This window comes from Chlorocebus sabaeus, chromosome 16 (genome assembly GCF_047675955.1).
Source record: "Chlorocebus sabaeus isolate Y175 chromosome 16, mChlSab1.0.hap1, whole genome shotgun sequence".
Lineage (NCBI taxonomy): Eukaryota > Metazoa > Chordata > Mammalia > Primates > Cercopithecidae > Chlorocebus > Chlorocebus sabaeus.
The window spans coordinates 70,902,506-70,916,283 of record NC_132919.1 but is presented as its reverse complement, the minus strand read 5'-3'; the positions used below and the strand labels follow the sequence as shown (position 1 = coordinate 70,916,283).

Below are 13,778 nucleotides of genomic sequence, written 5' to 3'. Positions count from 1 at the left end.
CCATAGTCAATTTTTACACGCCTAGGAAGGAAGGACAGATTTAAGACCTAAAAGACTGAGGGCAGGATGTTTCCTTCCATCCTGTGGACTCAAGAGAACTTAAAGGAAACTTATCCAGAATTTAATTTTACTCCCATTCCTTTGCTGAATAGATGCACAGGGAATTCTGGTTTATTTTTTTTCAACAAGAAGCAGTGAATTTATAGTTATCTTTTCAAGTCAACAGTCCCCTCACCACAAAGTGTAGTGTGCACTTTCTGTGCTGTAATGGGCCTTGCCTTGGAAAGCAGGCCACCATGAAGACAGTTAAAAGAAAAATCAATGTGTCATGAGCATACCTGATAAGCAGATCTGGCGTCATGGGCATAAAGCCTGTGCAGTTGCACAAGGTCTCATGTTCAGAAAGGCCCCACATTTGGATTAATGCTCTCCCATTACCATCTTGAAAATCTTAGTTTCAAGATGGTAGCAGAACTTTGTCTTTTTAACCTGTCTCTTGTTAGTGAATTCTGATGGGACTATGGGGCATACAAGTGAGCAGAGAAGTATGCCAAGTATGTTTGCCTGCAGGTGCTCCTTACTGTCTCAGGGACATATGCCCGTGTGCCCAACATTCTGGTGGATCTACAACGTGCAGGAATCTAACAAAACCCAAAGCAAGTACAAGGTAAGTATATTGTGTCTATGACTGAGTAATCCCAATTTCTATCGAACCCAAGAAACCAGGCTTTCCATTCAAACCAGAACTTGCTCTCTGAGTATAGAAAGAAGACACTGGTTTTCTAAAAAATGTGAATGACCAAGGAACTCTATCATGTACTTTTTTTTTTTTTTGAAACAGCATCTTGCTGTGTCATCCAGTCTGAAGTGCAGTGGCGCCATCTTGGCTCACTGCAGCCGCCACCTCCTGGGTTCAAGTGATTCTCGTGCCTCAGCCTCCTGAGTAGCTGGGATTACAGGCATGTGCCACCAAGTCCAGCTAATTTTTGTATTTTTAGTAGAAATGGGGTTTCTCCATGTTGACCTTGCTGGTCTCGAACTCCTGACCTCAGGTAATCCACCTGCCTTGGACTCCCAAAGTGCTGGGATTACAAGAGTGAGCCACCACGCCTGGACTATCATATAGTTTTTTGTACTGCTTTCCTGTTTGCCTGTGTTGCTGACTTCTTTAAGTGGAAAATGATGATATAGAAAGGTCAAACAACCCATAGTTCCTTTTCCTTTTAGTCTTCTTACTCATTGGTAAACCAAAGGTAGAGAATGCTGGTAGAAGGTGGGTATATACAGAAGTGAAATAAAAACACTTTGAGTTTGTTTTGTGCAGTATTTCCACTGTTTTGGTAGGAACAATATACATATACATGTATGAGCTACAAATTATGAATTGTGTGATCTTGGGGATTCTGTATACAAGTTAAATGTTCTTATGCTTGGATTTCAATATAAAACAAATGGTAACATTTATGCCAATAACTTAAAATTTTAATTTTCTTTATGATATGGTTTGGCTGTGTGCCCCCACCCAAGTCTCACCTTGAATTGTAATCCCCACGTGTCAAGAGAGGAAAGTGATTGGATTATGGGGGTGGTTTCCCCATGGTGTTCTCTGAGATAATGTGAATTCTCACAAGATCTGATGGTTTTATAAATGGTAGTTTTTCTTGCACCCTCATACACTCTCTGTTTCCTGCCGCTATGTGAAGAAGGTCTTTGCTTCCCTTCACCTTCTGCCATGACTGTAAGTTTACTGAGAACTCCTCAGCCATATGGAACTATGAGTCAATTAAACCTCTTTTCTTTATAAATTACCCAGTCTTAGGTAGTTTCTTTATAGCAGTGTGAGAATGGACTAATATACTTTATTTAGAACAAAACTAAATAGCAAAAAAAAAAAAAAGAAAGGAAAGAAAACAACAACAACAGAAAACCCCAAATCAAAACAACAAAATCCAGGACAAGTTGAAAACATAAATGTGGATGCAAGGAAACAGCTTGATATTTTAGTGCCTTTGGGTGATACATTTTGCCTGATTGTTGAATAAGGAATCCCATTATTTCCTTTGGCACTAGGTCCTGAAAATTATGTAGCTGGCCCTGAACATTGTACATTTGGAAATTATTTCTCTGTGAATTTCTAGTATTTGCTTCATTTGATGGCTTTTGGCTGAAGATTTTGTGAATATCTCATTTTTCACCACTTCTCTGAATCCCATGTGACTGGGGGGTTATGAGACAGAATTCCTTCTCTTGCTGGAGATTTTCACTGGAATCAGGCCATATACCAGAGAAATAAAGGAGCTGCTTTCCATTTAGGCAATTTAATACTTGTTGGGAATTCCTACCATACATTTTGATCCAGAAAGGTATAAATAGTCATAATCACAAGAATCATGATGTTCATCAGCCTCATGGGGCTTCACGTTTGAGAACAGGTGTTGGTGGGTTAAATTTGGCCTGCCATGTGTTTTTGTACAGACTGTGAGCTAGGAATGGTTTTACATTTTTAAATGGTTGAAAAAAGTTAAGAATAATATTCCATGACAGGTAAAAATATTTACAGTTCAAATTTCAGCATTAATAAATTAAGTTTTATTGGAACACAGTCATGTTCATTCATTCATTTATTGTCTATGGCTGAGGTTTGTAGTTGAAATAGAGACTGTATGACCTGCCATGCCTAAAATATTTACTATCTGAGTCTTCACAAAAAAAGCTTCTGACCCCTGTTCTAGGAAAAGTGTCACTGACACAAGCCGTATTGCTGTGGAGTTTTCTGGAGATTATCCTGTTTAGTCGAGGAATGATATCCTGGGTATTGTGAAAAGAAGAGTTTGAGAGAGGCTCTTGGTAAAAGGGGACCAGGAATGCGTCATCTAGTGGTGAGACTTTTCAGTCACAGGAGAATTTCTGAATTTTTTGATTATTTGCCCTCATAGACATGGTGTGATTTAAAGATTATGCCTAGTGAATGTTTAATATTCAAATGCCATGTGGCGGTATTGACTATTATTTAAAACAACAGTGAAAGGCAATTAAAATATATTCCACAAATGTTTCTCTATGAATTAGAGAAAAAAATCACAAATAATTATTTATTAGTCATCAGTGAATGGAAATGAATGCACATCAACTTTTTTATTTATTGGAAACAAACACCCAACCTCCTGTAAAACTAAGAAAACAGATATTTTTGCTAAGTAACTTATCTTTAAAAGTAAAAAGTGTGTATATTCTCTCTGATATTTAGAATAACACAATTGTATAGGATCCTTTCCCAATTTTTTCTTTTATCTAAAATGACAGCTAGAAAGGAACCCTTTGTTCTGTCTTGCCGTTGGTCATTTTAGATGTCTTTTCTTCAATGGAGTGAATCCTTGATGAAAGAACTTTACCACGTTGATCTATCTCTTCAACCACTGTCTTTACCAGTGTGGTTTTGGATAAATCTAGAAATAAAACATAAGAATACATACATTCAACCAAAAAAATTATGTGACAATTCCACTGCTAGTTCAATATAATATATTATGCATATTTTTGATTGAGGGAGTAAGTATATATTTATAATAATAGCTTGGGATAGTTTTAGGCACTTAATACTTCCAATTCAGAACAGTTTAGTTAAAGTTACTTAAATATTGACTACGGTTGTAGTGTATGACTACCATTAACGTAAAAGTATTGCTCTGATAGAAGTAGAACTAGAGGGCTGCTGTGGAGGCTCACACCTGTAATCCTAGCACTTTGGGAGGCCGAGGTGGGCAGATCACTTGAGGTCAGGAGTTTGAGACCAGCCTGGCCAACATGGTGAAACTCTGTCTCTATTAAAAATATAAAAAACTAGCCGGGCATGGTGGTGGGTGCTTGTAATCCCAGCTGCTCAGGAGGCTGAGGCAGGAGAATCACTTGAACCCAGGAGGTGGAGGTTGCAGTGAGCTGAGTTTGCACCGTTGCCCTCCAGCCTGGGCAACAGAACGAGACTCTGTCTCAAAAAAAAAAAAAAAAAAAAAAAAAAAAGTAGAACTAGATTTTATTACCTTTAGATGAATTCCCAGAGCTTCCTGATCCAAAGCCCTTTGATTTGGAGCATGAACTGTAAAAGAAATATAATTTATTCTTTTATATTTCTGCTTACTATCAGTTAAGAAATATGCATTGGCTCAATGAACTCAAGTGAAATTTGTATGCCAAAAACAGGTCTTAGTTTTCTATAGAGGAAACTCTTAAGATTTTTATGAGTAGGAGTTGAAAGTAATTAAATGTTATCTAAAGAGAGAGTATAAATAAATCTTGTTTCCATCTGATTTTTTTTTTACACCCAAAAATTTAAAACTTAAGGACATACATACATATATATGGATCCAGGTGGTTTGTTCAGAGTACATTTATTTCAGGGCAGCAGTGATATTAGGTATGCACTGAAAGAAGGATAAAGCCTGATTGTGAGAGGTGGAGAGAATCTTGAAACCCACAGTGATTAACATGGACAACAGATGGAAATGGCTACAGGAACAGTTCCAGTCATCTTAGGCAGAGGAGAACACTGTGATGTACAAGATTTGGAAGAGATGACTCTCTTCCGGAAAAGCAAGAGATAGACATGCTTTTCTGCAGTGGGAATGAAAAAGAAAGGGCTTGGAAGTATGGAAGGCCAATGGGCAGCCCATGTTTGTAGCTTAAAAGAAGTAAAAACTGGATTTTCAAATGACTTTACTTACTTTCCGTCTCCATCTATCAGGTGGCAGTAGGTCTCAATTTCTTTTTCCAAGTGGACCTTAATGTCGAGGAGATGCTCATACTCCAGCTTCTGGCCCTCAGTCTCGGTTCTGACCTGGTGCAGCTGCTCCTCCAGGGCCCCGATCTGAGCCTGGATCTGTGCCAGCTGCGCGCAGTAGTTGCTCTCGGTCTCCGCCAAGGAGCCCTCCAGGGAGTGTTTCTGAGGATATCAAAGAAGCCATGGCAAGGGATGAAAACACTCTGAGGACCAGTAGAACAGTGTTTCTCAGAAACCAGCAGGATTGCTTCCTAGGCAGTTGTGGAAATTTGTGAGGCATGTCACAATCAAATGGGAAAGAAAGGAGGCTGGCATTTATGAAGTGAGGGCCAGGCATGATGGACGTGGGATCCCAATGTGGGATAAATGGCCCTTTTCCCACAAGACTTTTGATGTTCCACTGGACATAGGTGACATATAGGTTATATTTCTACTAACACCGACTGATATATTAAAGCACCTTTTAAGGATAGCAGAATAAAAACTCGGTATGGGAAAACTTGTATTTTGAAATTATATATTTATTTCTGAGTTACCTGTTGTTTCCGTGTTACTCTGCTACTGTCCCCGCAGATCCACCCCGCCAGTGTTCCACGGCCTTTTGTGCTACTGCTTTTTTTTCCTAATCCATCTTTGATTTTCTGGCCTCTATCAAAGGTCTTTTATTAAGGTACCTGAGACTGAATGAGTGCCTTAACAGATGTGAGATTTCAAGGCAAGAGCTATATCTCATAACACAATACAGGTCATTATTTCGACACTACTCTTACGAATATCATACTTCCTCTTTGCTACTTCTACAGTCTGTAATTTGTCTTGGCATCTGCTCCCTACTTTAATGAAGGTAATTTTCCTCTTTCCTTTATTATAGATAAATATGTCTGGGCAAGTATTACTTCTCTTGATATTAGTCATTATCCAAGTGTCCACTCCAACTTCCACTCTTTCATTTCCCTTTTCTTGTGTGGAGGAACTTCTGATCTTACGTGGTTGAAAAGGAAAGATTTATTAAGAGAAGATGCAAGGCTCTGCCTCTTTCATTACATTTTCTAGAGTAGTCGGGCCCATGTATTTACCTAGTAAATTCATTTTATCTTAAAATACTTGTCTTTTTATTGCATTTATGGTATTATACTTTAAAAATAATTTTGTGTATTTATAAATCTATTACCTAGTGACTTCATTCTAGCATTGCAAAGAGGGAATTACACAATATTTGTCATCACAGGCAGACATTGGATCTAATGGGCTGAGAACCTAACACTGACTTAGAGCTACTGACTTAGGCAAACAGGTGTGTTACATAGAGGGTGCTGGGCTCTCCAGGAGCACCTAAGTGGAAGGAGATCAGGATGGTAATGTGGAGAGTGAGGCATCAGGTAGCAAGACGCCAGTGAGGTGTGTGCTCGGCAGCTCAAAACTTTAATTTCCCTGGTAATGCGTCCTCCTAGGGTATTCCTTTTTATGATTGCTAATACACTCATAAGTCAGAGGGGACAGCATCTCTACAGTCTTCCACTGTGAAGGCTGGCTTGTCAAAGAGGGAGGAGAACAGGATGAACTTGAAAGTTTGTACATCACAGGAAGCAAACGTGAACATTTATGTATTTAGACAACTCTCAACTTGACAATGACTCGTGTTCTAGCTCTAGGAGATTGAGCTTAGAATTCATCATAAGACAACAGGGCCTCAGGGGTGTAAGTTAGGTACCATGCTCCCATTATTCTAGAATTCAGTTGTGTCCTGTGGTAAGTGGGCTTTTTGTGTGTGGATTATCCTATGAGCCCAAATTATAGTACCACTGGCTGCACAGACTCTAACTACTTTATAACATCCTTGTTTTTATGTGAAAATGCTCACAATTCTGGTCTGGGGACTCGAAAATGTATTTCCATCAATGTAGCTCAGAAATAGAGGGAGGATTCACTCACGCAGCTCCTGCACCAGGAACAGAGTCCTTGGGGATCTAGTTCAGGGAAGAAGGGAAATGGAGAAGAAACAAAGGTTCCAGGAGCCCACAGTGGCAGGGGGGTCTAGGGTACCTGCTAGCAACAGTGATGAGGGAGAGGAGAAGAGGGCCATCCTGGTTAAGTTAGGGGCCAGTCAGTGTAAAAACAAGTCTCCCATCTAAATCCGACATAGGGAGAAAGCACACACCTTTAGAGGGCGGCTGAATCAAAAGAATCTCCCAATGTTTTGAGTCATCTTTTCCTTCTTGGCTCACTGCACTCACTTGGGTAATAGCTGCTCTATTCTTTGTGTTACAGCCTGGTGTCCTCAGGGGGCACGAAACCTCTTATGGCAAAGGGAGTCCTTAGGCCACGTGCATGCCGTAATTCTCAAAGTCAAGCCTTTTGAGCACTGCCAGCTCACACTCTAGAAGGGAAGCCATTTTTAATCCTGGCTGGCTTTAATCCATTTTGACTCCAAGCTGATGTTTGAAGTAAGCCAGGAGCTGGTGGTGCGTGCCCAAATGGCTGAAGGCTTGGCTCCCAGGTGTGCCCTCCAGGATCTGACCTCCACCCTGGACTCTGTGGCGACGAAGAGCCTGACAGTGCCCATGTGACATTCAGGTGTGTACCCTCTCTTCCTCTGCCTGGCGAAACCACACGTGGCTTCTAATATGGCTTCATCAGTATCAGGAGATGCTGGTGCGATACTAGCTCCCCGCCCTGCGTGGCACTAGCCCCACGTCCCTGATCATAGACCTGTGGCTAATTTTCAGGTGGAGCAGTACTGCTACTGTTTGTTCTGGGGGCCTAAACTGAATTACCCTGAGAAAGGATCTATGTGAAATGTCTATTTTCATGAAATGAGCATTAAGCATCAGCCAGGAAGGAAATCCCCAGTGATGTCAAGGAGGAAGAAAAAGCTCTATTTTGAGGGTCTACCGATCTTTTTTTCCTGTTCTCCTCCACTCTCTGCTAAGTATTTGCAGGCAAAGGTGTAATAGTAAAAAGGGGAAAGGGCAGAGGGAGGTGCTTCTCGGAGGCTTTCTAGAATCACAGGATCCAGGCTGACCTTCGCTGTTACCTACCGTGGCCATTAGGGACTGCAGCTGAATCTCCAGGGTCTGCAGGGTGCGCCTCATCTCGGTGAGCTGGCTCCGGGCGGAGGTGGCTGCGCCTGCGTCGTGGGAGATCTGCTGCTGCAGCGAGGCGCTCTGCAGGGCCGGGCAAAACGGTCACACGGAGTCCCCACCCGCCCGGGAGGTGTGGGCACGGGGAGGGGGCCCACCTCACCTTCTCATTGAACCAGGCCTCCGCGTCCTTGCGGTTCTGCTCTGCAAGGGCTTCGTACTCCGCTCGCATGTTGTTCAACAAAACCGTGAGGTCTACCCCGGGGGCCGCGTTCATCTCCACGTTCACGTTGCCCCCAGCCGCGCACTGCAAAGCCTTCATCTCCTGGAGGGAAGCAAGAGCGTGGCTTTAGGGGCATTGCAGGTTCACACTCAGTCTGAGAAGTTTTCAAACGTGTTACTTTATGTCTCAAAGTTTGTGGTCAGGTGTATAATTTATGGCATACAATTTTTTAATTGACATATTCGGTCCATATTCATGCCAATCATCTATTTAATTAGTGACCTGTTGGCTGGGCGCGGTGGCTCACTCCTGTAATCCCAGCACTTTGGGAGGCTGAGGCGGGCGGATCACTTGAAGTCAAGAGTTCCAGACCAGCCTGGCTAACATGGCGAAAACCCTTCTCTACTACAAATGCAAAAATTAGCCAGGCGTGATGGTGTGCGCCTGTAGTCCCAGCTACTCCAGAGGCTAAGGCAGGAGAATTGCTTGAACCTGGCAGGTGGAGGTTACAGTGAGCCGAGATTGCGCCACTGCACTCCAGCCTGACGACGGAGTGGGACTCTGTCTCAAAACAAAAGAAAACAAACAACAACAAAAATTAGGGACCTGTTAATTAAAATCACCACCATCACCAAAAACAGTCATAGCACCCCAAGAGAAGTTAGTTATTCTTTTAAACGAAAAAGGGATTTAAAGACCAGAGAGTTACTTAACATATGGTTACTGACTAAATGTCAGGTTGATGGGAATAGAACAGTGGAAAAAATCCTGAAATCCTGGCCCTCATAGGCATTAATCCTAGGGATGACCGCTGTCATTTATTGAGTGATTATTATATGCCAGGCACTGTTCTTAGCGTGTGACATGTATTAACTCATTGAAGGCTTTTAACATCCCCTCGTAGTAGGTAGTATTATTAGACTAATCTGTCTATATCCGTTGGCAAATGTTAACAATTAACCTGAATTACTATTGCGATTTTTAACCCCAACCCCTGCCCAGTTTAAAATGTACAGAATTGTGATTGGACTACAGGTAAAGCTTCTCCTACCTCTTCATGGTTCTTCTTGAGATATGTCATCTCCTCACTCAGAGACTCATATTGCAGCTCCTGGTCAGTCCTGCAGAGTGTCAGCTCGTCCAGGACTCGCCGTAATCCGTTGATATCAGCCTCTACATTTTGGTGAAGGGTGAGCTCATTTTCATACCTTGGGGGGGCATTTAAGTGAATTTCAGTGCCAGTAAGACTACCTCAAGAAACAGAAATATTCAATCCCAATTGCTTTAAACTGAAAATTAGAAATTGAATTCGGACTCTAAGTAGTATAAAAATATATGAAGAAAGCCCTCCTCCATTACCCCCACCCAATTCTGTACTGGATAATTGGCTGTTATTTCATCACACAAATTCCAATAGCATAACCTAGTTAAATAAAAATACACCGTTTTGGAATTTTATTTTAGTTAATGTTTTTCCTTAGTTGACTAATGATTTACTAATTGACTAATGACCAATGACTACTGAGCATCGACTTTGTGCTTGGCAGTATTCTAGGCAGGCAGAGAAATATATTGATATTTTGTCCCAGGAATATAATAACTATGTATAAGTTGATTGTAACATTATAATACAAATCCTTTGCTTCCTTTTATCTTTTAGTTGATAGTTCATTCTACTTGGGATGAAATTGAAATTTTATTTAATGAATTAAATAAATAGAAACTTTTTTCTAGAGCAGGATTTTTTCTGTCACTTACTTTAGCCTGAAATCATCAGCAGCCAGTCTGGCATTATCAATCTGCAGAATGACATTAGCATTAGTAGTAGTGGAGGAGATAATCTAGAATAAACCAAAACAGAGAACACAACAAGTAAGTATGCTTTTATGTAATTCATTATTTCAGGAAATGAAGAAGGTACTCAAGGTTTTGCATAAAAATCTCACTTCCTTATGTAATAATCAAAATGTTTTAAATGTAACTTTTAAAAATTAAAGACATGGTTTTATTTATTCTCATGTATTCACCTAACTTTAGAACTACAATACTTTTTTATTCATATGTCTATGAATGTACTTCAACATAAACAGTGGAACTAATAACATTTTAACTACATTAAAACTCATGAATCAAAGGGCCCATATTTGAATAATAGGAAGAATTGTTTACATAAATAAATACAAGTTACAGATAACAGTCATAAAACATTTCTTATTGTATGTCTTTTGCTAGGTATTTCTTAGTTTTAAATACTTGGGATAGTTCCAAATCTGTGATTTCTCACCTTATTCTTAAGATCCTCAATTGTTAGGTGATATCTGCTATAGTCATGATCAAGTCCACGGCAAGATCCAGGTCCGTATTTTTCATACCAACCCTTGATTTTTCTCTCTAATTCAGCATTTGCCTCCTCGAGAGCTCGCACGTTATCCAGGTAGGATGCCAAGCGGTCATTAAGATTTTGCATGGTCACCTTCTCATTTCCAGAGAGGAGTCCCCCTTCACTTCCAGCAAAGCCAATGCAAGCAGCATTTCCAAGGGCACCACCAGCATGGCTCCCACCAGGAACGCTGCCCAATCCCCCTCCCAATGCACAGGAAAATTCACTTCCAGCAACAGAGCTGCCACATGCACTGCTGCCCGCAAAGCCTGCACCTCCATTGGGTGGTCTGACAGATCCAGCTGCAGACCTTAAGCAAACATGCCTGGATCCATTAGAAAATCGGAGAGACATGGTGTTTTGAGAAATGTCCACCTTGTCTGTGTGAAACTGTAACGTCCCAGGAGAACAAAATATCACGCACTGATGATTTCTTTGGGCTTTTATATACAATTATTGGGGCGTTCCTATTTGAGTTATATATGCCAAAAGAAAAATGGCATCACTTAGATTAGCATAAAATTATGTATAATTGAGTGATTTAAAAAATAATTAATGTCTAATAACATCCCTAGGTGTTGCTTTGGGCTATTTCTTATCTTAAATATAATAGGGTTTGTTCTATATTAAGTTTATTAATTTAACTTCTAATTTTGAGTGAGTAATCCTTTACTTTCATCTAGACCCTAGGCATGTACTATCATTATCTGGCGCCAGGTATTATCAAAGTTTTTATAAAGTTAAGTAAGATTATGATAGAGTTCTGTGAGGTACAGTAGGGTCTCAATTACCACTGAGGGGTATAAAGGACTGCTAACTACAGAAACAAATATTTTATCCCACCAGAAAAAATGTGTTATTTAGAAAACAGAGACTAGCGACATCTCTGTTCCTACCATAATTGTAACATCTGTTTATTATCTTGGACAATGACACAAATATTGACCTGTTATTTTGTTTAAAATAGCATGGTTATGATGTCTGGTGCTCAAGTGCTAAAATGAAAGACGTAGTGTTAACTAAATGCAGAAATGAAAAATGCACGATTACCATCTTTAAGAAATCTATTGCCAGGTTCAGACAGGGGCTGGCTTATGGTTAGTCTTCTGTGCTGGTCTAAAGAGTTTGTAATGAATCCTAAGTAAAAAGCAGAGGGCAACATGATCATGTTGAAATGAAACAAGGTGGACAATTGCAAGGTTGGAACAATGGTCCAGGTGAGAAGAATGAAGGCAGTGGGGATGCAGAGAAGATGGCTTTGAGAGCATATGGTAATATGATTGAATTTGGAGAGTAGGGAATAAGGCAGAATTGGGGATAACTCTTAGGTAATTAATTTTAGATTCTGGGAATTCATAATATTCACTGAGATGGGGAATAGAGGAGGAGGAAGACACTGAGTTTAGGTTTGGACCAACTGGATTTGAAGGGTTGCTAGAATGTTCCAGATGAAGGTGGCTGATAGAAAGAATGACTGTTTATAATATGTACACTGAACTGGAAAAATACTTGACTAGCAATGAGTAAAAGAAAATTGGAGGTCCAGCTCTCATTTGTAATGACGTTCAACTGCATGTTTGGAAGTAATCCTGGTGCAGGAATAGAAAGGATGATGATCAGACTGATGTGGGTTTTGGGATTTGAAGACAGGTCCAGAAGAAGGAAACAGTGGCAAAGAAGTTTCTGGTATTCTTGAGAAAACGGTTGAAGCGATTGACTCTATGATCATATAGCAAGAAGAAAGCAAAACCAGAGGGACAGATGGACTGAAGAAAAGGGCAGAGGGTGAGTCATCGGGCATCCTTATGAGGTCACGGAGCAGGCAGAGTGTGAGGGGGAGATTGATAAAGGTGAAGGATGACAGGCTAAAGTTGGATAGTGGAAACCAGAATTTAGAATTTTAAAGTAAGCACAACTCCAGGTGTCACCAAAGTCCAGAGAGTAGTCATGGGACTGGACCAACAGTCACTGGAACAAGAAGTCAGAAGTGGATTGGACCTGAAAGGCAAGAGAGTAGGAGGTCAGGAACTATCTGTCTATGACGTTAAATGGACCATCTATAAAGGCATGAACTTTCTCATGATGGCAGGAGACGAGAGAGAAGTGGGCTGTGAGCCAGTGTCAAGGTTTTTGGACAATGAGGCAGAGGGGAGTGTGTGTGGTGAGGGGCTGTTGAATGGCATTTGCCTCAAAAGAGGAGTCTTAGCATAAGAATTAAGTGGCACAAAGCTAGATGTGGCATTGGAAATCTAGAGAACACAGACTCTGCCTTGAAGTCCTTATGTTAGGTGTGTGGAAGTGGGAGCAGAAGAGGAGATGGAGGTGAAGAAGGCGGATGGAGAGGAGAAGACGTGGGAGAAAATGAGAGGAAGGGGAGAGAGATGGGAATGTAGATGGAGGATGAAGGATACGTTTCTGATAGAAAAACTTGTTAGGGCAATTCACCAGAAAGTGGTTAATGCTATTAAAAAATCATTTCAATTGAACTATTTTGCAGAGAAGTCTGCAGAAAATGTTCATGTAATTGTCAAAATATGGATAAAAAGAGTTTCCACCTCATACACCTGTTGAAAAACTAAATGAGATTATGTTTAGTGCAGTGCCTGGCAAATGGAAAACTGTCAATGCATGGCAGCCATTATCATTACTGTTGTTGTTGTTCCTTACTGGGTGTGTGAATGTGGAGGGCTGGGATATCAGGCTGGAAGAGAAGGAGAGGTGTGCAGGGAGAGGCCTCCTTCCTCTTGAGGCCATGGCTGTAGAGGGTGGGGATGAAGAGGGTTGGCAGGGCAGGAAAAAGGAGGGACAAGAGGCAGGAGGCACTTGGTTGGATGTGACTGGTTTTGAGTCCACTTGGTTGGATTTGACTGGGTTCAGGGAGTGACGACAAGTATAAAATTGTTTTGCCACCAGAATAGTCAGTGGTAGTCCCCTGGAAGTGCCTTGGCCTAAGCAGTCTGGAGCCTAATTAGCTGGTGCTGAGGGCGGCTCGCGTGTGGCCTCTAAAATGCGTTTTCTGGACAAAGTTGTAGGATATTTTTAGAGTTGCAAAGAGCCTTAGACATCACCTAATTGAGTCCCTTATTTGGCAGTTGAGGGCAACTGAGACCCAGAAATGTTGAACAATTTGCTCAGAGTTGTGAGGGATAGGCCAGATGAAAACCTGGCATATGTTCAAGTTGACCTTGGTATTCTGGCACCGTGAACATATTTAGACATAAATAATTACTCTATGATGCATGCTCATACAAATACTTTATATGTTGCCATTTGTAGTCTATTTTTTAAACATTGGTAACCTCTTTAATATCTGGAGACTAG

General features: G+C 40.9%; 1 protein-coding gene across 1 annotated transcript; it reads right to left on the bottom strand.

Moving 5' to 3' along the window:
• Positions 1 to 3,072: 3,072 nt before the first annotated feature.
• Positions 3,073 to 10,908, bottom strand: KRT28 (keratin 28). The gene is made up of 8 exons (XM_008012777.3): positions 10,362 to 10,908; positions 9,836 to 9,918; positions 9,129 to 9,285; positions 8,018 to 8,179; positions 7,813 to 7,938; positions 4,719 to 4,936; positions 4,038 to 4,093; positions 3,073 to 3,446 (listed from the first exon to the last, which is right to left on the bottom strand). The coding sequence occupies exons 1-8, from the start codon at positions 10,809 to 10,811 to the stop codon at positions 3,304 to 3,306; spliced, it is 1,395 nt and encodes a 464-aa protein (XP_008010968.2). The 5' UTR covers positions 10,812 to 10,908; the 3' UTR covers positions 3,073 to 3,303.
• Positions 10,909 to 13,778: the final 2,870 nt, after the last annotated feature.